At 42.0% G+C, this 27,985-nt stretch overlaps 1 protein-coding gene across 11 annotated transcripts in view; it reads left to right on the top strand.

Moving 5' to 3' along the window:
• The window catches only part of ARVCF (ARVCF delta catenin family member), a 258,278-nt gene that overhangs the window by 188,181 nt on the left and 42,112 nt on the right, over positions 1-27,985 (top strand). For 9 of the 11 annotated variants that reach the window (XM_032127686.1, XM_032127688.1, XM_032127690.1 and 6 more), the window contains 5 exons: positions 5,024-5,207; positions 18,221-18,338; positions 19,582-19,753; positions 22,039-22,056; positions 26,505-26,576. In XM_032127686.1, the coding sequence (XP_031983577.1) occupies positions 5,024-5,207; positions 18,221-18,338; positions 19,582-19,753; positions 22,039-22,056; positions 26,505-26,576 (564 nt within the window). The remainder of the gene's footprint in view (positions 1-5,023; positions 5,208-18,220; positions 18,339-19,581; positions 19,754-22,038; positions 22,057-26,504; positions 26,577-27,985) is intronic. The other 2 variants (XM_032127687.1, XM_032127689.1) reach the window with 1 other exon arrangement.

The raw sequence follows: 27,985 nt of genomic DNA, 5'->3' as shown, positions 1-27,985 counted from the left end.
TGGAAGCAGGTGGAGTGTACTGATACACCACTGCGACCAGATTAAGCCAATCTGTAGATTTTTTTCTTACAGAAACACTGGTTTTAGCAGAATTTGAAAGACTTATTTGGGTTAGTGCCATCTCTGTTTTACCAGATATTCTGGACATACCTGCAAATGGCACTAAACATGGTGTCCTTAGAGGTCAGAGATCTGTGAAGTGTGCAAAAATTGCCCTCTAAACTCAAAAGATACATTCCTAAAATACCACAGATCTCGCTTCTCTTTCTTTTTAAAGTGTGGAGTTACAAAATGTTTCCTATCTACTGCACTAAAAAAAGCTTGATTTAAGTGTTGGAATGTCCATGAGTAAATTATGAGTAGAGTTGTGTTGAGAAATACTCCATAAAATTCTTCTTTCATTTCTTGCTAGGCTTGCAGCTGTACTGCTGTACTCTCAGTGGATCATTTTCTTGAGAAAAAGAGAGAAATGAGGATTAAGCTGATAAGGAATTAAATCTGTTCTGATTGGGCAAATCTACAAAAGTTTTGAGTGATAAGGTTTTCATGGAGGAAATGTTCCCATCAGATATGCAAGGCCAAAATTCTATTACATTCTTCAGAAAGCAGTCAGAAGTTGGTAGCTTTAATGAATGATTTTGTTCTTTGTGAGAACGTTGGAGTAATTTTGTTGTTTAATGACATTGCACTGATTTCAAGTGGTGCAGGATGTGATTTTTCTGCTACCAAATAGGTTATAATTGAAAAATGATTGACTTTCAAAACTCTCTACAGATGAAATATTTTGATCTAATGCTCAAATAGCAACTTGCAGATAAATCAGCTGGCTCAGAACTCCCAACTCCTGGGCACTGATGTGCTGTGTCGGCTGCTCAGATCTGGATTTCTCTTTGAAGTACCCTGCTGTCTTCAACTTACTGATCTCAGATGAGCTTTCTCCTTCCACTTTCTGTTCCAAAGCTTCTCAGAAGAAGGTCCTTGTTCATGGTGTGTTCTGTCACACACTAGCTTATGTTGAGGTTCTCAACTTGACCACTACTGGAAGGAGCACAGCTCCAATCTTCGGGACTTTGATACAAACAAATCTGTCAAACAAATCCCCCCAGGACCAACATGCAACAAGAATTCCTCTGGGAATATATTGCAGAGTGCTTATTTTTCCAAGTGATAAACTATCTGGTATGGACCATAGAAAAGGAATTAAACAGCTTCTAGTTTCTTGGTGATGTTGGATTTTTTTGAAATAAAGCTTGTAGCTATTTTCCCTGCTTAATATGTTGAAAATTCAGGGCCAATGGTTGAAGTTAGAAATACGTAAGTACGTTACTCATATATTTATGAAAAAAACACAGATTGATAGTGATCATGTTCATCTACTGAAGAGCAATACTTCACCTTTCTCTAGTCTTAAAACTCATGCAGTCTGTGGTCAAAAAGGCCAATGCTTCTAGTGAAAGTGCATGGAAAATTTAGATAACTTCATTTACTTTGTGCTGCTGTGTCAGTGACATGATTCCTCCTGAGTGCTAATTATTTGAATTAATTAAACTTGGAGTTTTAAAAATAGTGTTTCTAGCTTGTTGAAACATTAGTGTGTTACACCAGAAGTAACAAGAATGATGTGTAAAGATGGATGTCAAATTTACAGGAATTTTTTTTTGCCTTGGATTTTTTCTTATACTACTAAATGCTACAGTTGGATCTGAATTTGTTCCCTTTAATTTTCTGTGGCTGTCACTATCAGTTACTTTTCCATAGAAGTTGTTTCTTCTGGAGCGCGAAAGATGCTGGGATTTAGAGCTCTTGGTTTCATAATTTTGAATAAGAAAAACGTACTGTCAGTGTGTTTATCTTCTATATTCTTTCTTGTGAAATATTTTCCCCATGAAGTCAGTGTTTAACCTGAATTTTTTTCTCTGTCTTTGGAACCACAGGACCTCCCTCACCCCTGCTTATCTTGTGCTACACTTCTTTTAAGTGCTGTGCATTTTCCCTTGCTAAATGCTGTTCAGCAGAGGTATTCTTTTGGGTTTTCTTATGCAGCCATCAAGGAGAATATTATAAATTTAAGTGCTTTGACCTTTTGAATAATTTGAAGGATTTGCACAATTTTTTTTTTTTTAATAGTAAGGCTGTCTTTTATTCTTCTTCAGTTTGTTGTTTTGTATGAAAGATTTGAGAGATAGGAGGCAGATGAGAAATTGAAAGCTTGCAAAATGCTGGGGGAGTTTTTGTCAGAGGATGGTGGAAAGGTGTTCTGTGTAACTCCAGTCCTCATTGTCTGGTAGTCACTCGCTGAGATTTACAGTCAAGTTGTGTTTGCCCTAAATAGTTCATTGCATAAGCATTGCATAAGTTGCAGCCAGCCTCTTAATAAAAATTCTGTGTATGTAGAGGATCTGCTTCCATAGGGGCAGGTGGTTCTCTTGGTCGGGGTGGGGTTACAGCAGTAAAGCTGATGTGTGTGGTAGATGGGCAGGTTAGTGCTGCAATCCAGGCAGAACACTACTGAATCCACAGTTGCATTTAGTCTCTTGAAATAACCTCTGGCGAATGAGAATATAGGAAGAGTTTGGAGATGATGATTTTATTTTACATGCTGTGGTTGAAGGTATTGAAGTCTAGACACAAATCTCTTAAGTCTTAAAACAAGCAAAAGGTTTGAGCACTGGAAAACTTTCATACAATCCTGTAATATTAGAGCTCTTGGAAATTTTATAGGTATTTTTGACTTCTTACTTACATGTCTGCCTGATTCTTCTTAAGCAGTAAAATTTGCCTTTGTAGTTCCATACTCTAGAGATAACAGATTACATCACTGCTTCAGGAAGGGGGAAGAAGTAGACTCTCATTTCGGGTGCAAAAGTAATACGTGCGTTCAGGAAAAAGCTTTTAAACTTGAAGGGCTGCCGGATTTTAAAGCTTAGCTCTTCCCCATCTCAGCAGTGTTCCCAGTTGCAATGTTTTGCAGTTTCAGAAGAACAGGATCCTTAGGAACCCTGCAGAGGATTCCTTGGCTGATGCCATCTTTTCCAGGTTGTGGGGGTTTGAGCACTGCAGATACCCACTCCATGCTCCATTTCTGGTCCTGAGAGAGAACCTCCAGAACCAGGGTATTCTGCACCCACTCTTCTCAGTTTGAATCTAGCTTTGCTCCAGAGATGATTATCCTGTATAATTTCCAGGGATTCATCCATCTTGTTCAGTGCTGGTTGTTGAGATTTAGAATTTGAATTTTCAAGTCCTGAGCCAGCCGTGCATTTAAGGATTTAATTGTACTTACTGTTTTTATATGAGTGAGTCTGACATGCTAAAGAAATTGGTGAACAGTAACTGAAGAAAGACAGTCTAGTACAGTATTTAAAATTAACAGGGCAGCTTATATGTCCATGGTTTTAGTCTTATTATAAATATTGACTTGCATTTGTTTTTTGTATGTTGTATATTTTTTGAGCCAGTTTGTTATGAGAAGTAAAGGCTTTCTTTGATAACAAAATGGGGCCAATTAGCTCTTTCTGCTTGGTTTTGCTTTTTTTCTTATTCTTCAACATTTGTTGTTTTACAGCAACAAAGGGTGATTTATTGTAATGGGTACAAAGAGAAGATTCATATTTTACCTGCACAGTCTCCTTTGAAAGCTAAAATTAGGCTATAAAAATCTCATACAGTGTCTATGAATGGCATGGGCAGTAGGCCAAAAAAGCATTATTTTTGTATGACTTCAGAAAAAAGACTGCAAAAAACATTATGGTGTTCATTCCGTTGTCTGCCTCAGAGTTTTTTTATTAATTAATATGGTATCCTCTATCCAATCACTGCTGGGCTCCTGCAAGTCCCCACGGCAGGCTGTGCTGCATGATAATAGATCCAAAACATTTTCCCAGTTACCTTTAAAACTTGAAAATTGTAGGTGGTAAAACTTGGGGAGATTGAAAGGGGCTGAAACAAAAGGTTGCACTTCTGTTGTTCTGTTGTGGTTTTTAGATGGATATACAGTGAGGTGGAGATTTACAGTTTGCACTGTAATATGCACAAATTCATAGTTGTAGTAACACAGGGAGCCTCAGATTGATATTGGATCCACTTAGGAAAGATTTCCTGTGTGTTCTGGGGAATCTAGGTTTTCTGTTTGGTCTGTCTGAAATTTTGCTAGAACTCACACTTTTCCTTGGAGACCAGAAGTGTGTGTCTGGCTCCCTCCAAGTGTTGTTACTGACAGTTCTCAGATGGCACCAGGCTGGGTCTATGCAGAAATTCTCTCAGAAATGAATGCTCTGTTTTAGTCCTACTCTAATGAGTAATAACTGTTAGGACACTGATACAGGTCTGCTGGGAGGTTGTATCACTTATCCAGCACTGGGTATTTTGCAGCTATAAAGCTGTTGTTGCTATTCTGTTTTATGTTTGACTTCTGTCTGCTTTGGCTCATAATTGAGGTAAAAATGAAAAGACAGAGGAGTTCTGGTTTCCAGCTTCTTCAAGGAATCTTATGCTTGTGGCACCAGGAGATTTGAACACAGATATTGCTTGTGACAGGAAAATGTGAAAGTAAATAATAGAGAGGAGACTTGAATGAAATATTACCTTGTGCAGAAGATAAGCATAGGATCAGTGATCCTCCAGAAATTCATTCCTCCTAGGACTTGCTCAATATACTTGTCTGCTTCACTGGATGAATTTTTATTTTTTTGAGGCATAGTTAGACTTGAAAGTGTAACACAATTTGTATACAGCAGAAAAATCCTATTAATCTCCAATAGTACATCACTTTTATGTACTCTGTGTAGGGCTTGATGAGTTCAACAATATCCATGTCTTGATAGAAGTGCTTCCCTGCTTTGTTGAAGAAGCTGTGGGATTTTCCTTAAGCTAGTTCTGGTCTGGCATCTCATCAAGTTGCTTTGCCTTCTTGTTTAGTTTTATGATTTAACCTTCAAGCAGTTCTCCGTGAATCCTCTGGTTCTGTTTAACATACAGATTTTAAATAGTTGTTATACTCCCATTGTTTAATAATCCCCTGCAGGCACCCTGTGGAATTTATCCTCCTATGAGCCCCTGAAGATGGTCATCATCAACCATGGTCTGCAGACCCTGACCAACGAGGTGATCATCCCCCACTCGGGCTGGGAGAGCGAGCCCAACGAGGACTCGAAGCCTCGCGATGCCGAGTGGACAACGGTCTTCAAGAACACCTCTGGCTGCTTACGGTAAGGCACAGCTGCAGAATTTTTTTCCCATAGTTCCTCTTTTTTTTTTGGTGAAGAGCTTGAACTACTGACTATTTAGGATCCCAAGTATTCCTTCTAATACTCCTTGCAAAGGGGCCTTTTCTGGTTTCATACTGTATTTGCAATTCTGAAAGCACCTTGAGAGCAAGGACAGTCCATGCTAAAAGCTGGGGTCAGGAGGAGTCCTAATGCACTCTGAAAAACCTGAAGAACCAATGTTCCCTAAACACAGTGTGTCTCATTTTGCTTTTCTTTTGAGATAAAATAGTTACGCTCAGTTTAGATTCTTCAGCTTTGCGATGAAGTCAATTAGTTTGAACAAAACTAATAAAGATTTGTACCTTCTGTTGCTCTGAAGTGTACTCCTGTCAGATTTCTTCTGATTAATGCAGATTCAGAAGTTGGTTCATTTCTGTTTCTTGGGCTTGTGGTCTCTAAATTGCAATAACTATTCCCCCAAGTAACTTCACAAATGAAGAAAGTAATGAAAAGTGTTCTGAAAAGGCCCATTACTGAAATTATTTGCAGTCCCACTGGAAACTGAGGTCCTTTAAGCAGACTCCAGACATCATAGGTTTTTACTTACTAGTGTCTCATTTTCTAAGGGTGTTCTGCAAGAGGAAATTAGTCATGGTGAGGGAACAAAAGGATTATCTCAATGAATATGAGATTTTCCCGTAAGTGTAGACAATAAATTGGTCATTAGTAGACTAGCCTAATCCACATCATAAAATTTTATAAGTATGTGGATCCACTTGAACTGCATTCCATGGTATCTCTGGGTTTGTTGATTTGTTGGGTTTGGGGTTTTTTTTTTATTTTAAAGTAAGGCACTGGTTTTACAGGAAACTCAGAAGCTTCTTCGCCTTTGGACATTGCGTTCTTAAAGCTTATGAAGAGGGGTATGAAACATAGTACTGAGATGTTAGAGAATTTGAACTTCTGGTATTTAAAAGTGGTCCTGATGCACCTGAAACGCATCAGGACAGCAGCCAGTGAATGGTGGCTGCTTCTGCTGTTGAAGGGGGAAATCTCTTTCAGTCCTTTCATCTGTGGTATCTGCTCTCATAGTGAGGAGGGACTTTGTGCTTCCTTGTGGAAAATTTGAAGCTTCCATAAGATGTGGGGCGAGGTGATCTGATGGTTGGCTGAGGCTGCCTAAAATAGGTGAAGATGTGACAGCAGGGAAAGGTAATCTGGAAAAGGTAATCCATGTCTCTGCTGAGCCGTGGAGACAGCACCCTCTTGCATAGGAGCTGGGGAGAACTGCCCTGCTGTCTCCCCGCTTCTTGCAGTGAGGTGAGTGAGTCCAGGAACAAGACAGATGCAGGAGCAGGTGAATATGAGCTGTCTTTCAGCTGATTGTGCTTCCTGTTCCCATGTCAGGGATATTACACATACCTTTTGTAGAGCACTTCCAGATCTGGGGGTGCAAATGGACATATCAAAAGTAATTAACATTAAAACTGTTGAAAATTACTTTGTGTTGTGTGTTGAAATCTTCTGCACCTCATCTTTAAAAGCAGCAGCAAGATGTGATAGTTAACACCAACAGAGAATAAATTGTTGCAGCCATCTGTCTGACAGATATCAGTGTTCAAAAACCCCTTTGCCTACACTTCTCTCATTGACACAGTAGCTGGTCCTAGAAATTCAATTTTTCACGAATGGAGCTTACTGTAGACTGCAAACTGTTCACCAATTTGATATTTAATTGGGAGGTTAGGCCTCTTGATGATGTGCCAGCCTCCCTTGTCCCCTTTGAAAGTGAGCCTCAGGTGTGAGCTGCGTTGTCTCCCAAAACAACTGGAACAATCTCTTGAGCTTCTGAGGTTTCAGCTGTCCCTGCAGTTTAGGTGTCTAAGCAGAAGACAGGCATTGTGCATGCAGCATGGCATTCGTTTCAGTATCATTTTTTCAGTTAATGAAGTTTATCAACAGATGTGGGCGAGTTTGTTTCAAACTCAGTGATTCACAGCATGAACTGCCAGTTAATTATTACTTGCTCTTTTTTTTTTAACACTGCTTACTCATCTTTACTTTGTTCTTAATCTAGGTTTCTCCTTTGATAATGTGGAGCTATGGAAACACTCATTTCAAAATAATTAAAAACAAGTAATTAAAAAAACCCCCACACTACAATTATTTACCTTTACTTCTTCAATTCCTGATCCATCCCACTTTCCAGTCCTATCCATTTTCCCCCATGTGACCTGTAAAGCATCTCTTCCTCCTCACTTTTGTGGATGCAGGTCTGAGTAGGTCAGGGTGAGTTGGATGCTGTGGAGTCACCTTGGCCCATGTGCCTAAGGGTGGATTAAGAGCTGTATTAACAGCAGGGATAGTGTGGTGTGGCAGGTACGTGTGGGATGGAAGGATGCTTCAGCAGCAGGGTCAGTAACTGGGACCAATACCTGAGCAAAGATCTGTACCTGCACCAGGGCTGGGAATTAAGTTACAAGATAAGAGCCATGATCCATGCACTCTGCCCCTTGGCTGGAGCTGAGAGGGCTTACTGGCTTTCTGTAGCCCTGATTTACCCACTTTGTGAAGTAACAAAAATCCCTCTGTGATGCTTGATACTGATATTAGTTTGTGTGGCCACAGGACTTGCACCCAGCAATGGACCTGCTTTTTATCTGCGTCCGATACTGAGAAATGTTGGACCTGGTCGTTTACAAGCTGGAAATCAGAGAAGCTGCTCACAGTTTATCATCAAGAAAGCCATTCATATACTCTGTTTTGCCATGTTATTTCACTCTGGGATTACCTGGGATACTCAGTGGTGTCCATTCCAAGCTACCATAGCTGACTACACACACATAGAGCCAGTGGGAATCAGAGGAGGAAAAGGCCACTGGCTAAGGTCTATATTGACTTTGGAGATGGGTGTTGATTTAAAGGGCTCCTTCTAAAATCAAGCCCTCTCCTGTGACTGTGCCCATTGTAGGGGTATTTTGAATCCTGGTATCATCTGGAACACGGCTGGTGGGTTCTGTGTGCCACCTCACTCTGCACTTGACTTGCCAAAAACTCTGTTCAAACAAATGTTTGGAGAATCTTGTATTCTCTTCTGGAAACTTGGCAGCACATCCAATTTGCGAAGTATGAGCTGATAATGAAATTTATTGGCTGCTCTTTTGTAATCTTGACTAAGAAACACTGAAGTTTTCAGAAACTAGTGCAGGTGATGATAATTTTGTCTCCATTCTCATCCTGAGATCAGAAAAAAGATGCTTCCTCTTACATTGGTGTGTTCTATTTCTAGGGGCAGACCCAATATGATGAATAGATCTACAATATCCATAATCACTTTACTACTGCAAATGGTCACGAGCCGTGTGAGGGATGCTGCCTTGGGTGTCATTTTATAAAACAGGGGCATTCTTACATTCTGTTGAAGCTGATAAAAGAAACATGTATGGTAGAAATCTGGAAAGGAACAGTAAAAAACAAAGCAAAGTGGATTTTTGGTTATTAAGTAGTAGGACTGGGGAAGAAGTAAGGAAGACATTTGCTTACTATAGGAGAATCATTAAGTATGCACAGATTTACAATACGAGTTTTACGTCCCCACATTGTATTTTATTCTTTTAGCTATGTGGAGAATGTCTCTTCTAGTTCTTCTAGTTACTGCCTCTTTTTTTCTTTTTTTTCTTTAAACCCTTAAATCTGTACTGGGATTTGCAGTCCAGAAGCATTTGTCTTCAAATTGCACTCCTGGTGAAATAATGGAATGATTTGGTGCATCTTCATGTGGCCATTTCGTGATCCTTCCTACAACTTTTACCCAGACATTGAGGTGCTTTAGGAGAAGAGTGTGAGTTGAGTTCTTGTGGGGAGGTTGAATGTGTGGTTCATGAACAACCAGGCAGTACAAGAGACCTTCCCTGGGTCCCCTGGTTTCTCCTAAGGTGCTTCCCTGCTTTGGAGGGAAATTGCTGCATCTGTGGGTCAGAGCACTGCTGCAGTCACATCATCTTGTTAATTTTCTGTGGAGATATCCACCATGATTCCTAGTTCTCTGGAAGCAGCAAGGATTTTAATGGTTTAAAAATTAAATTCATTCTGGGCTTAATTGCTGTTTTCTGCCTAATTACTTTTAATTCTCTCTTGGATTTTTTCACTTCTAAGAGGACAGAGTAGAACTTAGTTCCTAAATTGCCAACTTTCTAGCCTGATTCCTGTGCTAAACTGACCTGCTGTCAACAAATGTTAAATGAATTAATTTGCATAGCAAACAGATGCAAAGTGCTCCTTTTTCCAGGGGTACCATCTGTAGTTGCAGCATTTCTTGTCAGTTCTCCAAGTACACAGAAATTCACATTCACAAATATCCTCAGGGTTCAGAGCTCTGGCCAAGGTGTATGAATACAAACAAACTGCACCCACCTGACTTTTCCCTGAAAATATGCATTCTTCAGCTGGAGATTGCACATAACAGCTTGTCCAACATCAGCCCCTGAGAAGGGAAGGGACAACCTGGTGGCTAGAGCGGTAACAGGAGACTCGAGAAGTGGGGATTTATTTGCTGTTCTGCTACTGTACTGACATAATTACAGGCAAGATTGATGGTATAAACCTTTTTGTGGTCTAATTTTTAATAGCCCTGCCTCCTTCTGGCTTTGGCAAGGTTCAGGCTCCTAAGTGCCTGAGGGGATTGAGACTTCACTGATCTTCTCTCTTCTGTCTTTCATGAGGGACTGGCACCTTTGTATGTACCTTCTCCTGAAGCTGCTGTAAATACCAGCAGTTCCAAGTATTTTGAAATGGTTGATCCTGTAGACATCAACTGGGAATAAGCAACTCCTGTAGGTATAAATTAAGGGTTTGGTCCCATGGAATTAAAACCTGAGAGGTTTGGTAAGTGTGAGATATGATGTTTGAAGAGGTGGCATAAGGACTCAGTGGTTTCAAAGCCAGAAATATACTCCACCAGGTTGAGAACTGATGTAAAAGTATCTGCAGGCTCCTCTTAGATACTTCAGAGGAAAGGCTGCAAGAGCTTGATGGTAAATCAGTTATACTTGGGATGTGTCAAATAGTTTTTGTATGTAAGTGTTCTAAGCCCTTCTGAGAGGAGGACAGAGCATTATGGTGCCTGCATGTATATCTTGTCCTGCAGACGTCACTTGCAGTGTTTCAGTCACAGGTAATGCTGTGAGTGAGTCCTCATGTCTTTATGTATTTGTAACACGTGTGTACCCAGACATGCACTGCACACACTGTTTGTAGCAGGAGTGTGGGTGTCTGTGGGGCACATGGGTTAAAGAAGGTTTGTCAAGCAACATGTGGTCTTGTTTGGGCAGTAAAGGTCTCTCTCTTTGCACCCTGAAAACACCTGTATTGAGTGGATCAGTGATGTTGGTATGCCTGTTTTTTCTTCCCATCTCTGCATGCTGAATTTGAGGAAGAAAAAAGAGTAAGGTTGTCAAAACCAGGTTCTTATGCCCTCCTTTCTCTTAATGATTAATGTGTGGCTTTCCTCTGAAGAAAAGTGCCTGGGAATTAGAGCTTTCAAAATGTATTACTTTCAAGCTCTATCCATCTTTACATCCTGCAGGCATGATAATAGTATGTGGTGACAGTCACATAATATTTGTCCTGTGTGCACTCATATACTGGAGGCAGCCTTCATCTCCAGCTGACTGAGGTAAGAAGGCACTTAAGTGCAAATGTGTGACCTGGAAGTGCTGCCTAGTGCAGAGCAGGGCGCAGGAGGTGAGGTTCAGGTGACGCTGCTGCGGTCCTGCCCTTGGTGTCAAGACAACTTTGCTCACTGAAGCATGGCAGAACAGAGAAACTAAAGGCTGGCACCTGAAAACTCACATTTCCCTCTTTTTTATCAGCAGCAAATTTGCATTAGTACAGAGCCCTCCTTGGCAGCTACAACTCCAAACTCCAAAAAAGATTCTTTGACATAGTCGTTTGTTTGATGTTCCCTTTAACTCAGTGTGTTCCCCCATCCTGATTCAAGTAGTCCTTTCCTATGCTTTTGCAGGGCAGTTATTTAGCTGAGATCCTCTGGAGAGGACTTCTTCCAATCATTAATGCTTCCCTGTCCCACCCGGGAGGAGCTGAGGGCAGATGCTGCCATCTCTGTCCCCACGCTCACCCGTGGTGCTTGGAGGCTGCTATGCTCGTGTTGTGTTGAGAGTGGGTGCAGCCTTTGGCTGATTGATGCTCTAGGTACTGGAGCTTATGATATTGTCAGTCTTTTGGTGTGCAACAGGTACTTTTGAAGTGGACTTCCAGAGAAGGAGTAGTTTTAGAAAGAGATAAAAACAGAACCGAGATTTGCCTGTGAATCTTCACTTTGGAGGCAGCAAGTAGCATGAAAAGGGAGAAGCTTATCTGCCCAACCCAGACTGGAAAAAATCAACTCAAATTAAAAACCCACACAAAAGAGAGGAGTGAGCAAAGGCAGTTTCTTAATTAGCTTACTGATACTGTGCAGGATCACAGCATATGGCTGTCCTGGGGCTTATATGATGAGCAGAGCGTTTAATTCGTGCTAGTAAGGAGCTGTTAGGGTTCCTCCTGACAGTTCCTGATGTTTAGCTTGTAATATAAATAAATTATGCATAGATTTTAGCAGCAGAGACATAACCTAGTTACATGCAACCTTAATGCTTTACAATCATATCTTGAGGTATAAATTTAAAGTTGGGCACTTGTTTACTGCCTTCTGTCGTTACTTAGGAATGAGTCTAGGTCCCTCCTCCCTTGGCTTTCAGGAAAGGGAGTCTTCAAAAATGTCTGTTGCTGTGGTGGGATGAAGAACAGGACTGCAGCAAAGCTCACTGCAGTCACTCTAATGGACGTAGCCTGCTTTGGAAGGCTTGTGAGCCATGATCCTTTGTTAGATTAGTACCACCTCCTTCCTGTATTTTTGAGATTCTTTCCACATGGCAGCAAGCATGTGAAAAGCAGGGCCCCTTGGCCTTTCCTCCAGGCAGAGACTGGAATAATTTGGAAGCCAAGTAGCTGCTGGGCATCATGGAATTCTCATGTAGTGCATTTCTGCATCATTTTGCATTACAGGAGAGCAACTAAGGCCCTCCAAGTAGGTCATGCAGGAGGTAACCAGTCAGCATTTTACTGAAAAGGCATTACAAGGTGTTTTGGGTATAGAATGCCACAGATAACAAGGTACAGATGTCAAGTCCATCCCTTGTTAAACTGTGCTCTTGAGCCCCAGCCTGTTTCAGAGAGCTCTTCTAGGCAGTGCAGACATGGATATGAGGTGTGACAGGGTGCCCTGGAGATCCCTTGCTCTGTGCCCCTGTTGCTAGAGCACAGACTAAGCTCGTGAAGCGCTTTTTCAGGGATGACTTTTGCTATGTCCTTTAGAGCATTTGGTCAACTAAACAAAACCAACCTCTTTATTTAAATAGGTGTGGAAGGATTTACATGCAAAGAAACTGGGGCTGCTCTGCTACTTCTTTTCTCGGGTGTAAGTGGTCAGTGAGTGCCAGAGTGGAGCAGCAAGGTCCGGTGGGATCTCCTGCCCAGGTCTGAACAGCTGCTCCCTACCTAAATCAGCATCAGTAGAGCTCCTCTGGCTTTCTGTGCATTTCATGGGGACTTTGGATTCTTTCTGCTTTCTTTACCATATTCTCTGCTTGATTTCCGACTGAGCTCTCTGCTGCCAAACTCCATTGTGCTGTACAGGGCCCTCTGATGAGAGCTGCCTGGATCAGGCTATCTTTGTGTCACAGGCAGCTTCTTTATTTTTCTCTCTTGTTTTCAGAACAGTGAACTTTAATACCAATTAAACTTTCTGGTACTTCATGTGAACTGAAGTATGGAATCCATTCTATTTCTGCATGAAATGATGGAATGATTTTTAAATGTTGTCTGTTCCTCCTTTGAGACATAGCGGACCTAGAAATACACTTGGAAATAGAGTACATTTACTACAACTATTATTGATCCATCTCCTTTGGCTGGCATCCAAATAAAAATTTCTTTATTGTGAAGCAGAGTGTGGGTGTGGAAGGGTGTTTGTATAGCAAGGGTTCTGCCTGCCAGAGTAGGTGGACAGAACAACTAATGTATTTTAAGCTGAGTTGTGAGAAGCTTAAGTCGTTTATCAGCTGAAGTATGCAAAACTGTGTCTGGGCAGCAAAGCCTCAGTGATGGTGCTGGTCAGAGTCTAGCAAGGGGTTGGAAGGAGCTCGTCACTGTCTCGGCTTCAGCTCTCAGCCACGATTCTTCCAGGGAAAGGTGGAAGTGTTACGAGGAGGATGTCTTAAAAATTTCCAGTTCAACTTCCTATTTATAGACAAAGCAAAGTCTCCAAGCTGTTGTCTTCATTCCCAGCTAGATCTCTAAACAAAGGGCTTTTTACACCTGCTGCACTGAGGCAGGAGGGTAAGTGTTCAGTAACACTCTGGCCTCAGCTTCATCTGCAGCACTGTGGGATAGCAGCTGATGGTGCTCTCCTGCCAAGTGACAGACACAGCAACAGTCCTGGAAATACTAGTTTTAATTTTCAGAGAAGAACGTGTCTCTGCCTTTGTTTTCAAGTTTCTCTTCATCATTTAAAAAAAACTATCCAAAAATTCTCCACATTTCTACTCTGTCTGTCGGATTGTTAGGGAGAGCACAGAGGGGGCACTGCCACATGATTGCATTGAAAGAGTGCAAATGAAGTACCCTGTACTTAATTACTTTTAAGTCTTTTCTCTTGAAGATAATTTTGGTGTGTGGCACAGACAGTAGTAACAGCTCACCTCTCCTAGGGGTGACAAATGCCAGCTCTGTTCTGCAGATGTAAATGTAGCATTTAGAATTGTGTATTATTAAGACAACTCTTTGGTGATAATGATAACCTTAGCTAAGGTGGGAACAGATCTCTCAGCACATTCACCCCCATTTTCTGAAGTCTTTAATACCAACAGACTGCATTCCTAGCCTGATGTGTTTCTATGCTCATAGGTATTTACTTTTATTTAACATTTACTTAGTGCTTCTTTGTTTTGGTTTGGTTTTTTTTTCCCAGGGAAAGCACATATTGCGACATCCTTACAAATTCTCTTTCACTAGTCCTGGCCACAGTCTGGACTCCCAAGAATTTGAGGAAGAATCCAGGTTGCTTTTTTTAAATCTAAAGGCTGGAGATTGAAAATCTCTGGAATGAGATTTGTGCTTTACTGTTTTACATAAAATCATTCATCCAGTTGGTTTCTTTCCTTTATACTTTGAGCCACATTGTTCTTCAGACTGTGTTGTGTGTATTTACAGAAAGCACACTGAAGGTTTCTATTACCCTTTGTAGTGGCATAAGAAAGACACTTCTGGTTTTAAAATACGTTTTTCAATAGACTCTTAGAAAAGTATTGAAAAGTAGGACAGTCAGGGAAAGCAGCAGAGGCCTTTCTGGAGGTGAAGAGACAAGGCAAGGGAAGCAAACTGTACAGAACACTGGGAATGAGTGGCAGGTCTCATTTGCCACTGGTTTGTGTAGAAGTTGTTTGGGTAGTTCCCCCTCACCATTCCCACCCTTCTGAATGAGCAGTCAACTTTATTTTCATTTGTAACAGGATATTTGCCCGTTATCGGTGCCTCAAAAGCCCTGTGGAGTCGTTCAAACTTCAATAAGCAGCTTTAACTTATATCTGCAGAGGTTCTTGATATTAATTTGCCCCAGCAAGCAAGTCAGTGAGATCATTTGTTTAATTCCAAAGTCTTGAGGCCATTCCAGTTCTTGCCTGTCCCCTGAGTAACAGAGTTAGCAGCACCTCAGCTTGGGGTATCAGCTGCTTTGCTATTTGGTGTCTTGTGTGAAACACTTCATCTGCTGAAGAATCTCTTCTGGTGTAAAACAATACTTGTCTAATGAAAAGTTCAATGAAAAACAAAGCTCTCTACTTTATCCGGGTCTGGATGCCATATGTTACATATCTCCATTGCGTGAGTTTCTGGCCTGAGCGAGGCTGTGCATTCCTTTTGTGGAGTGTTGCCTTGTGTGAGGGGAATGCAAATCCTCTGTTAACTGCTGGAATCAGTCATCTGTTTGTTGATTTCCATCACTCTTGGAAGAAGGGTGTTCAGAAGCCTTGCTTTGGAAGCTTCCTTTGGAAGATGGTTTGGTTACATCTTTCATTGCATCATGCGTAATAGATGTAGGATGCAGCAAGAATAATCCCAGTGCAGATGTGAAACGGGAAGATATTTTTCCTGACTCCTGTCAGTGGAGTGCACTATCAGGTTGACTCTTCTGTGGCAGTTTCTGTGCTTTTTAATGACCAGTGCCAGCAGCAGCTTCCTGTCCATCTCATCCCTTTTGTTTTCATGCTCCAGCCCCTCCTGAAGACCCAAGATGAGTTTGATCAACGACTACCAGGTGATGCTTTTCAAGGAGGTGGATAGTAGAGAGTCTTAACCCCATGGCAGAAATGCAACCTGGCATTTTCCTGTGTTGCAGGGACTTGCAAAGGTAGCTCTGGATCATGGAAACCAACCCTGGCAGCACTTCTTGTGGGATTGCCAGATGAGAACTTAGTCAAAGCGTACCGTCATCGTTTTCATAGGGCCCACCTTTGTTCAGAGCTTAGGGGTGTCTGGCATACTTGTGCATGGATCTGAAATGCAAATATTTCCATGGGGATTGGGAGATCTTTGCTGCCTTTTTCAGTGTTGGAGCAGCAGGAAGAGCAGACTCATGATCAGGTGCTGATCCCCCTGGGCTGCATTTGTCTGAGATCTGCCTGGACTGCTGGGACAAGAATGGGAGCTGAGCTCTCCCATAGGTCTGGGTTATGGTTTACAGACAAGGAAACGGGGTTTGTGCTTCCATGGTAGATAAATCCCATGGGCTGCTGGTAGCTCATTACCCAAGGAGGGAGGACTAACAAAATCCCCAGAGTTGGGTATTTATAGAGCAGATGTTTCTGCATGAGATGCTCATAAGGATACATTTTGTGATGTGATAGTTAAAACATTAAAACTGCAAAGTTTGATGTCTGGATAACTTAGTCATAGCATTAATTAGCTATTAACTTGATCCTGCAGAGTTTTCATGCTTATTTGTGTGTGATATATGTGGAAATTTTTTCTCAAGGCATTAATTTTCAGTGAATTTTTCTATAGTCAAAGAGACAGTAAGTGATACCAGCAGGCCACATTCTTGCTGATACAACTTTATAATACTTTTTTCAATCGTAACCTTATTAATATCTACCTTGATATTAACCCCAGTACAGATCATAGAAGTAAGAAAGCAGGATACACAGTACTGTGGTGCTGTTCATAACCAAAGCAGTCAAACAAATGTGCAAGTGTGGTAGCACAAATGAACCACAGAAAAATCTCTTCTGAATGGGCCATAGGGCAAGGAAGGTGTGAAGGTTGAGCTGTTTTGCCTTTAGTCTGCAAGTGTTGCTTATGAATTTTAACACTCTAAAACTTAATGAGGGGAAAAAAAAAGTGATACACAGCTCCAGATAAGACCATTTATAGTGCATTTCTGTCACCTTGAAGCTTAGTAAGTAGAGTTCCACATTAATAGATGTGCTTGAAGGTGAAGCTGCTGTCGTTTATTGTTGTAACTCCTGAAAGGTATCTCAGAGAATTTGAATTCTAATTTCAGTTTCATAAAGACGTGGCATTAAAATTCACATTTGTGTTTTTGACACAAAAGGATTAGTTCAACTGGAGATGGGAAAACAGCATGTAGAATTCTCTTCCATCTATCCTGTGGAATCATTTTAATATGCACTTTACCTGCCTCCTATCATTCATTGCTAGTGAGGCTGTGTGAGGATTTGAGGAAAGGATGCATTTATCTGTGCTTTTCATTTGTGTTCTTAATTGAAAATTAGTGCTGTTACAGCAACCAGCTCACAATTAAGTGCCTTCAGATTTTGAGAGGTCTCTGAGAAAATGTGGTTTTTCAACCTATCCAATTAACACAGCAGCCTGCCTAGATGACCGGGACATGGGAGAGGACCATGATTGATGTGTTAATTACTTGGAGATTGGCATTCCCTCTAGTTAAAAGCAAAAACTGGCTGCATGATCCTGATAGCAGAGGGTAATGATGGTGTCCTCAGTTTTTGAGAGGTAACCTTACACAGCTTTGTGGGATTCAAAGGCCTGAAAGCTGAAAGGTTGTCTGTGTTATTGTCAAAATTACTGCGTTTCAGCTCTGGGAAGACCTTCCATAGTCTTCTATGACACTTGGTCAGTGAGCACTATTAACAATAATTCTGTCACTTCATTTTCCCCCTAAAGAAAAAAGGGGGGGGGGGGGGGGGGAAGGCACCCTTTGGAAAATTGACTTGAATTTTATTTATTTATTGGGTAGTGGCAGGTTGGTGCTTATGCAAGGCTGGAGTATCAGTCTGTGCTCGCTGGATGAGTGAGGCCAAGTTGAAAGGTCCCCTCTGACAGTTTCTGCGGTCATTGATAAATGTAACTTCTAACAACTCCAAGTAGCCTTTCACTCTGGCTTGCTTCTTCTACCTGTGCCATTCTCTTGTGCAGTGTTTAGAGAAATTTAAAGGATTGTGTAAGCTATCGTCCTTTCCTAACTGAAGGTGACTGATCTAGGCTTTGTGCTGAATCTGCTGCACACAGGTTTTTCAGTTTCTGTGGCCATGATACTGCTGAGCAATCTTGTGACTATGCATGTTTTTCCTAAGGTGGTGAAAGTGTCTTTCAGTTTAGAACTGCTGGTTTTGAAATCAAATTTTTGGTTTACATATTGTTTGTTCTGCAGACTTCAGCTTGGTTTAAGGTGAGTCCCTGGACTCACCAGCAAAGCAGAGAAATGTGTTTGTAGGCACTTCTGGGATTGTGTTCCCCTTTTTGTTCAGGCTCAGAGAGTTGCAGATGTGCATTGCCCATATTTTACTGAGATTTAGTGGGTTTGTCTGTCTGCTTGGCCTCCTAATTGTTCATCCAAGGTGATGAGTTTTTAATAATTGTAGTATAAATCAACTTTATAGTGAAAACTATACTTTCTTTCAACTCTCTTCTGTCAGGAACGTAAGTTCAGATGGAGCAGAAGCACGCAGAAGACTAAGAGAGTGTGATGGCTTGGTGGATGCCCTCCTTCATGCTTTGCAGTCTGCGGTTGGCAAGAAGGACACGGACAATAAGGTGAACTTGAGCATTAAAACGTGGTGGATGTTTCCATTAATTTATGCTGCAGTGTTGCACTGAGATCCAACTTCTCTTTGCTGGTATCAGAAGAGGATTATGCTTGCTGCAGACAATAGAGTATCTCTGGTATCCGTGGTACTGCTGGTGGGTATCAGCAGGATGCTGCTCTGTTTCTCTCTATGGCTGATGAGGGGAGCAAAGGCTGGCGGCTGAGAGGTGGGGAGAGTAGTCCTTTATTGTCAGTGACATTATTGCTGTTGTTCTGCATTACTTAATTGGCATTTATAAGTGCAGTCTCCAAATCAGAATTGAGTCCCGTTTGCACAAAGCAGCAAAGGAGTCAGTTCCCATTTTAAAGACTTTATTCAGCACCATCTCTAAAGACTGAAGTACTTAGACATTAAGAAATGTTTTCAGACCTGCAGCACGTTCACTGTGGCTTTTTTTTTTTTTGGTGCAGATTCTGTTAATCTGTTTTTATCATCATCTCATCCCATGGCACTTCAAAGTGTATTTATATGCATGAGGAATATCATAACTTTAACCTGTTTGAAAAAGAGCATACTATTTCTTTCTATCACCAGAAAGGTTGTAAAGCATTGTTATTTTATTCTTTTTGAGTCCCACCATGTGATGGCCTATACAGGGGAGTTACAAAGCCCTGTTACTTAATCAGGTAATTTTGGAAGTGGATTTTGTAACCACCTGGTGGTTCCCATTGCAACCTACAGAGCATTGCTCTTGTCAGAACCCGATGTGCTGTGGATTAGCTATTACTACAGGACAACGTGTGTTCTCATTGAAATCCTCACAAGGCCTAGGTTTTGACCCAGAGAAAATTTAATAAAATGAGCCCCTTGGAGATTGTAAACGTTGGAAGAATGAGAGAGAGACTTGGATTAAAATAAGATCCTTATATGATCATTTTTTGCTGTGTATTTGATCTTTTGGTGAATTGTATTCTTTATGTAAGATCAAGTGGTATTTTTGATGAGAGAGTTTTCATTTTGAATGGATACTATTTTTGAAGTGCTTCACTTTCAGAAAAATAAAATTGGGTTTAGAGGAAGAATGAACTTTAATTTAAGGGTCTTGACTAAATCTTCCTTGAGAGCTACATGGTTTTCCTGGGACAGGTGTCCTTCTTTCTTCAATTTCCCCAAGCCCTCCTCTGTATGATACAATGGTTTGCAGGTAAGAGGGTGCAATACTTCCTGTAACATAAATTTCTCTGTAACAGTCTGTGGAGAACTGTGTGTGCATCATGCGGAACCTTTCCTATCATGTCCACAAAGAGGTCCCCGGAGCTGATAAGTACCAAGAACTAGATGCTGGTCAGACTACAGGCACAGGAGGCTCTCAGAAGAAGAAGAAAGATGATGCTGGTTGTTTTGGTGGAAAAAAAGCTAAAGGTATGTGTTGCAAAAAGCTCAGAACTGGAAATGGATTTGGGGGTAAACGTTGCCGTGCAGTTCTGCTCTTGCAAGCACATTCATCGTGCTTGTTTAGGATGGTGCAGTTTGTGGAGTGTTTGCTGTGTTCTGGCATGTGTTTATCTCTTGTGTTGTATCACTGTTAGATTCTTTTTCCCACTATTGCTGTGATTTTGTTTGGCTTTAAACAGGAGTGCTGCATGCTGACAGATGACACTCTGCTGTTGGAAAAAGGTGGATGTGCTCTGCCTCTCCTCTGCGTTGCTGTGTTCTTGCATCTGTCAAATCTCTGCTCAGTCCCCTTGCCTGGCTGTGTAGCATGTGTGCCCTCCTCGGGAAGCCAGGCCAGCATGGATCCATCCATCCATCCATTCCCCTGCATGGCACTCCTGGCTGTACATCTTCCATGCCTCCAGAGTCTCATACTTGAAAACAAACTAAAAGCCTCCCCTCCCACTCAACCAAAATGTACAACCTCCCAATTCAGTCACTATTTCAGTAATTTAAATTGCAAACATGATTTTGTAGCTTTTAATTGTCAGTCACTTTTAGACCTGTTCTCTCCTCTGGGGCATGAGTGTTGCAAATGAGTTTCATTATAAGAGAGGATTAATAGTCTCAGTAACCCCCCGTCCATGTTTCCTTTACAAAGAGACACTCAAATTATATCCATTTTCTTTGTTGTTTTAGAGAAATTACTATTCTAGACTGAATTCTGTTTTCTTTCCTTTCTTAGAGAAATGACTATTCTAGATGAATTCAGAGATAATTAATTCCATTTTCTGTCTAGGCTTCATTCTCCTCATTCATGTGTACACACATCCTGGCTTATTATTTATAGCCAGGTACAAGGAAGGGTTTTGCCCCTAAAGAGCTGATATGGAGTTGTTTGAACTTGATGGACTGTGTGCTGCACATTACTCTTTGATCTGACCTGTACAAGTTACTAAAATATTACATGTTTCCATATGTGTTAAGGAAGTCATCACAGTGTGAACTTGCTTTTGCAGACTAGTCTGTCATCAACTAGATTTGAACTGTTTAAAAGAAAAATTGGTGGGAATCTTCTAATGACTGAGGGGAAAACGAAAGAAATAATTCTGCCTGCCTGGCCAGCCTGTTCTCACAGGGTGTGACTGAACCTGCGGTGTGATACCTGTTGGAAACTTTGCACATGTGCTGACTTGAGCCTGTTCCTGCCACTTGCAGTCACTGTTGTTGCTTTGCTTGAGAGCAACACAGTCAATGGAAACACTTTCAGACATAGAAGCTCAGAGTGCCCTGTGGGAGGAGGGTGTTGTGCTGAGGGAGACCTGTCCTCATCCCCTCGATGGCAGTAGCCAGGGAGCACTCTCAGGTGTGTGTCCCACACCAGGTGTGTGCCTGGGCCCACCTAGAGATGCCTCTCCTGGGGCTGTGCACCCGGGTACTTTCTGTTTGTCAGCTGAAGCACCACATCATGTCTTTTTGGACAAATTGGTCTCAAAATCATCCAACAATGAGGATGAGCCTGTGGACTGCAGCAAGCAGTGCAGGCGCTCAGTGACAGCTTGGGTTTGGCTCTGTGTGTTCAGCAGGAAATGACAATATATTTAATGGTTTTTCCCAGCTTTTTGCAGTGCTCTTTTGAAAGTGTGCTATTCCCTAGAGGAAATCAACTGGTGATAATGCTGGGCTCACAGCTTGTGGGATGTAGATCAGAAGAATAGAGAGTCTCAGACAACTGTTGTGCTTAAAAAATAAAAGTTAAAATCCATTCATAAATGTGCTTTTAAAATCATAAAGAGAAGCTCCCTTGTCTTCTGTTAAATTTATGTGGATACTGGTCTGAACCTATCTTAATTTTCTCAGTCTAGAACCTCAAAATTTATCTGTTCTCTCCTCTCTTGTTCACTTAATCTCACACTGTTTCCATGTTTATTTTATTTTATTTCATGGTCATTGATCACAGCATTTCAAACACCTCTGCAAAGGGCTAGTCATCCTTCTGTCCCCTCAATTCTGTGAGCAGCTTTTCATTTAATGAAAAGAGAAAGAAAAGAAAAAAAATGCTGTGCAAAGAAAGATTGGGGGTTTTCAGCAGGAACAAAAGGGAGAAAGTGGAATACCTTGGTTTGGTTTTTTAATTGATAAAACTTCTGTAGTCTTATAATACTCAGGTTTTGAACCTGTTCTGTGAAATTCTGCCTCTTTGTGACTGTTCCTTTGTATTTTCTTCATCCTGTAAATTTTTGTTTTTCTTTTGCTGCTTTTCTGGTAATTAGAGGAGTGGTTCAATCAAGGTGAGTCTGCAATACTTTCTTTTCATCATCGCCATAATATGCTTTGTTCGGCTTTCTCATGCAAGGCTAAGAGCTGAGATCAAGGTCTTGTTCGTTCACCTTCCCCTCTGCTCCCCCAACGCATCCTTCTGTTCATTTCAGCAGGCATGGAAAAATCCTCTGAGGGAGCTTTGCAGTTTGGTCTTTCCACACCAAGAATGGAAAAAACAAGGATTTTTTCATTCCTGGTGTAAGTGAAGTAGGGGAATTGCTGTGCAGCTGGCCTGCTAAGCCCAGGAGAGCAGGAACACCCAAGTGTGAGAGTTGTCTCCCCAGCCCTGTCAGATGGAAGGCTCTGCTGGCTGGTCTGGGGGATGGAAGTAGCTGTGAGCCACAGCAGCTTGGATGTGTATTCTGAAGGGTCCTTGGCACTTCCTCTGCTTGGGCACGGGCCTGGGCTGCTGCAGCTTTGTTACACAGAGGAGCTGGATGAAGCTATCCCCAGTACCTGTCTCAGGGGATAGGCTTAAGTTTCTCATCCCAGCACAGTAAGTGGAAGTGCACCTGGAATACACAAGTCTGAGGCTAAAGCTTCCCTCAGCTGGGAAGTTCATAGGCTGTGGGTGCCTGGGAGACTTTGTTACTGAGGCTGATTTGGGGATGAAGGCAGGGCCATTTTCAGGTCACGACACTTGCTTCAGATCGTGGGTTCTGGAGGGTTGAGCCGAAGGAGAAATGTTGGGGAGGGGAAAAAACCAAACAAAATCTAATTGCTCCATCCAGCAAATGTGCTGGGTAGTGTTCTGCAGGATACTGATTCTGGACTATGAGTGGTGAGGCTGTGGAGGATGGACTTGCTGGCAGGACAGAGCTCAGCCCTTGATTTCTGTCACTCCTTTGTGGCCAGTTCAGTGGCTGTATTAATGAGCACCAGGGAGGATAAGGCGGGATTGTTATGAAGAAGGACTTTCCCTTAAACTTTTATTTCAACCAGAAAGCAAGCTTTTGGGAATTAATCCTTCAGCAGAAATGATCTGCTGAATCATGGTTTGATTATCCGGTAAAGAAAAACCACATTTGAGGAAGATCAACAAGAACATTAGTGGTTAATAATGCTGGGTCACACTTCAGAGTCTGTGCAGAGTTTCTGACAGGTGGAAAATGCTGAAGGTCATGTTTTGGTTGTTTCTTATATAATGAAAAGTAGCAAGGGGGGGGGAGAGGGGAAGAATTTTAATCCCACTGTTTCAGAGACTGTAAATTGCATCTTGCACAAGCAAGTCTCATGTCAGGCAATTTTCCCAAACCAGAGTGCTGTGCCAATCCTACAGCCGGGTCTCACAAAACAGGCCTGTCAGCAGGCATATTCATAACTGTCTCTTGGGCAAGGTTTAGAGCTGTGCTTCTGATCCAACAGCATTGGCTTTTCTCTGACACACCTCAGGCTGGAGAACCTGGAGATGGGTGGAAATTGAAATGTACAAAACCAGGATCTTAAACTCCCTCCTGCTGCAAGTGCGGTTTGTGCTGTGGTTTCAGCTTCTCTGTGGTGCACAGCCTGATTGTGAAGATCCAGAAAGTGGCAGTGGAGTGCTCCATACAAATCCCAGCCACATGGGTTGTGTGTGTGTTCACATTCCTGTTGTGAACAATTGCACAGGGTCGAGGGAGAGAGCAGGGTGTTCAGAGCTACGGAACCTGGCAGTGATGCTGGTTCTCTCATGTCATCAGGTGGGCATGGGGATGGCCGAGAGGGCTGTAATCAGTAGGCTCTCGAATTGTTAGATTTGGTCACCTTTTTAGAAACTCCAAACCAGTATTTGTGAAAATCAAAGGGGAAAAGTAGCTGCTGGGCCTCAGATTGAAACCTTTGCTTTCTGGGTGTATTTGTTTTGGAGTCTTCTTGCAGCTTGCTCACCTTGTCTCTATAGGAGAGCCCTGGAAAATGAGTGTGCTTGGGGTATTTCCAAACCAAATCCATTTGATTAAGCAAGTAATTTGTAGAGTTGAAATCCTCTTGGCCAGAGCTCCATATTCTGAACAGCTGCCATTGGTAAGCAGCTGGCAGCTTCTGCTTTGAACAGACTGGCTTTGGCCTGCAAGGTGGAAGTTTCTCAGAGGGCTGAGACACAAACCAGCAGAGGTTCCTCCAAACCATCCAGTGTTTGCTGTCTGGCCCAGAAATGGAGAGATAGCAACTGAAGAGCCCAGAGCACAGGTGGAGGGTGCTGTCTTTATGAAAGATGGGTTAGTAAATAGGCAGCTGCTTTGGCATTCCCAGGTCAAAAGTAGCAGCCAACACTGCACTCCTGGACAATTCCTCCTTAACAAGTTGTGCACAGACACAGTGCTTACTAAACACTGCCACTGAGAAGAGGGGAACTCTTACTGTACCATCTCAGTTCTGTAGGGCTGATAGAAGTTCCAAACCAACCTTTAAATTATAGAGAGAACTTCTGAAATGAGTAGTTATGTTGAGTAAGGTCTGGCTCTCTTGAGAACATGTTCTGAGGTTTAAACTGTCTAATGGCAGAGACATGAAATTTGGGGTCATGTGAAAAAACAGTTTGTCTTACTTGTAGATAAGATGGAGTCACATTTATTGGTCTGCCTTAAGTCTGTAATCTTTCCTAAACACTGACTTCCTTCCTTGAATGCTTTTTTTTTTTTTTTTAAAATTCCTTCTGCCCTGCTTTTTCCTGTCAGTGCTCTAAGGGTCAACAAGGGTTTGCAGCCAGTAACTGGGTTCACCTGCTGTTACGAAATGCACTGTCCTTTGGTGATGTACAGCACTTTTTCTTTCTGGTATTTGATTCCCCAAGCAACGTGTTGCTCCTTTCACGGAGAAAAAAAATGGTGGAAGGCTGCAAAGTGCCACTAATTGCTGTCCCTTCCTTTAGAAAAGATACCTTTCAAGGAATGCTGTGATACCTGGCTGCATGACCTTTTGGCAGCTTAGATGGGCTTTTACATACTTCAGTTAAGGAAATTACTTCAGATAAGCAGAACTTCTAGGTGCATGTTTTGTTTTGCACAGCAGTTGAAGTTGGCTGGTATTCTGTGTTGGCATTTCAAAAGAAAAGTGTGTGATTCCATCCCCTTCCAAAGAAAGGGAGAGGGTGGAATACTACCTTGAGGGGAGATTTCCCTCTTGATGTTATTTCTGAATATTCATAATGGTATTTAAAAGCTCGATTCTTCTGTGTACAGTACTGAGTATTTTTATCCTTTTGTCAAGAGGAAGGGTTAGAGTGACCCATTGAATTCACTGTGCGTGCACCAACCCCCTGCTATAACAAGGCAGGGACTGGCCTTTCCCATCTCGTTACCTGTTGCCAGTCAAGACTCACACTGATCTCCTCATTACATTTTCAAGGACCATTTTCCTGTTTGCTTTTAAGCAGCCTGGCTGGTGGAGCTTTCAGCCCTTTCTGTAAAACCTCCATTAACAGCCTGGTAGTCTCTGTGCAGAAGCCACTTCTGGCAGCTTAAATTGCGTTGTCTGAATTCATTCTATCACACCTGCCTTCCTTCCTCTGGAGGGAGGAGGACTAAATTTTCCCCCCTCAAAATAATTTGGGAAAGCTAAATTGTACGCTGCTGGCCTCAGAAGCCATGCAGATTCTTGCACTGCCTTCCAAATCTCTCTCTCTGCTGCCAGTATTCCTCTGATGGCAAGGTTCCTGCTTATCCCACAGCATCCATGCAGGCTTACCCAAGGCAGTGTGTCTCCTTGGGGGCATGGAAACTAACCCTTCCTTCCCCATGTATTTCCATAACCTTGAATTCTCAACCTGACTAAAATTAAAAGTGCAGGTTTTGTTCTGTTTTCCGTAAAGGATTGTATAAATTAAAACTGATGTAATGGTTTGACACTGCTTCTTAGCAGAAGTATGGAATTATTTCCATTAGCTTCTAATAAATAGTAAAAATGACACTTTGTCGATTGAAGGGCAATTCAAGGTTAAGTTGTTGGCTGCTGTCTGTACAATATATTAAATCCAAGTCTTCCTGCCTGGTAGTGGCATTGAGAATAGAGGCTACAAAGCAAGGCTGTTGTTTTTTTGCTCTGCTGCTGAGTTTTTGCTTCAGCTAAGCTTCGGGTCAAAATCCCTCTGTGAAAACAGCAAGTAAACACTGGGCTTCTGAGGGAGGGGCACAGCTTTGCCAAGAAGGGAAATGGCAGAATTTTCCAAGGTTTAAAACACTCTTAAGACTCTCTGAAATGCTAGTGCTAAGCATGTTTGCAGATCAACCTGAAAGCAGCACAGGTGTTTGTCCCTAAGTTCCCATGCTAAAACCACAACTGTGCAGCTGGACTGCGAGTCAGATACATACAATTATGGGTAGCAGTCTGTGATTTATATTCTGGGTCTGTATCTTCTCCCATCTTGTAGATGCACATGACAGAAACTTACCTGTCAGTATACTGACAGTCTTTTCTATCTGTTGTCCTCTTTTTTGCACAGGAAAGAAGAATGGAGATTTGGACAGGAATTTTGATACACTTGATTTGCCTAAGCGGTCTGAAGCAGCAAAAGGTAATGCTAATGTTTGTGCTTTTGGAAATAACAAGTAGCTTGGGAGCTGGAGGCTCTTAAAGGGACTTGAGACATGAGCATATCAGGCCAATCTCTTTCTTTTGTAGTGACTTAATTGAAATAATGGATATATCTGTGCATGCTGTTATCTAGTGTTGAATATTGGGTATGACTTTTTATCTAAAACTGCTGAATTGGTGGAATCTCATAGAAGCCTGTCTGATTTGTTGTTAGGTGATTGTAACTCCAGAGAGGGGTGAGTGCAAGCTCTCCTCCTCTACAGCTCCATTTGCAACCCACCTGCACCAGATGTGACTGTAAGGAGTTGTGAAGTGCACTGGGTGAGGGTACTTAGCACTAACCCTTTCCCTTCCCTGGCATCTCTGTCATTTTTCAGTGTTCTGTGGAATTGGATGACAGCAGGGATTGAGGTTTTTTCCCTTTACTGATAGTCAGTCTTCCCCTGAACACAGTATTCCTCCATGTCTGTACTGAGCAGTACCTGTAGTTTTCCAGGATATGGGAGGTTCACAGAAAAACTCTTCTGCATTGTGCTTTTTGTATTTCAGCTCTGCCAGAGGTGGAATCTTTCACAATCTTCGTTCCCTTCTTGCATGCATGGTACTTCTTTTAATTGGAGATTAGGAGGTGATTTGGGATTTTGTCAGAATTCTTAGAGCATTGGATGGTGTTTTGAGACTTGCACGGGTTTTGATTTGAAGTGTGTGCAATGTCTCTGCAGAGATCCAGCCATTGTCATGGCAACTGCTGCATTGCCACCCTGTCAGCCTCACCTTAATGAGCTGTGAATACCCAGAACTACCTGAGTATTCCTCAGAAGAAAAATTTTAAACTCTTCCCGCGTCACTTAGAGAATTTTGGAGGGTATAAAGAGACAGTGTGACTCAGTGGAGAGATCCATGGACTTGGAATACCTGAATTATGCTGTTTTAGTGACCTTGGTCCAGTCCACTTATTTGTGCTTCAATTTCCTTGGCTGTTAACTGGGAGCAACAACAGAGGTTGTGTCTGAGATCCTTAGGGATGTGCTGATAGTCAGTAATGGTGTAATAATTATACATACATAGTGCTGCACTCAGATTCACAGTGAAGCTCTGATTGATGATATGCAAACTAATCCTAATATGCAGATGAATCTAATCTATTTACAGATACCCTTTACAGTGGATGCAGTTTCTAGTCTCGTGTCTAAACTGATTTTCATTTGGTGCATTATTACACAAGATCTGCTGTATCTTGTGCAATAATGCAAGATACTGATGTACCTCTTAGAAGCTGCAGTACCATCCTATTTAGAGAGCTGCAGGAAACTTCTGCTAACCAACCTTCACTGGCTGCCATCAGTTCAGGCTGGGAGTTCATTACAGTGCAGAGCAAGGAGACACCTT

Source organism: Corvus moneduloides, chromosome 18 (genome assembly GCF_009650955.1).
Source record: "Corvus moneduloides isolate bCorMon1 chromosome 18, bCorMon1.pri, whole genome shotgun sequence".
NCBI lineage: Eukaryota > Metazoa > Chordata > Aves > Passeriformes > Corvidae > Corvus > Corvus moneduloides.
This window is presented reverse-complemented; position numbering and strand designations above follow the sequence as displayed.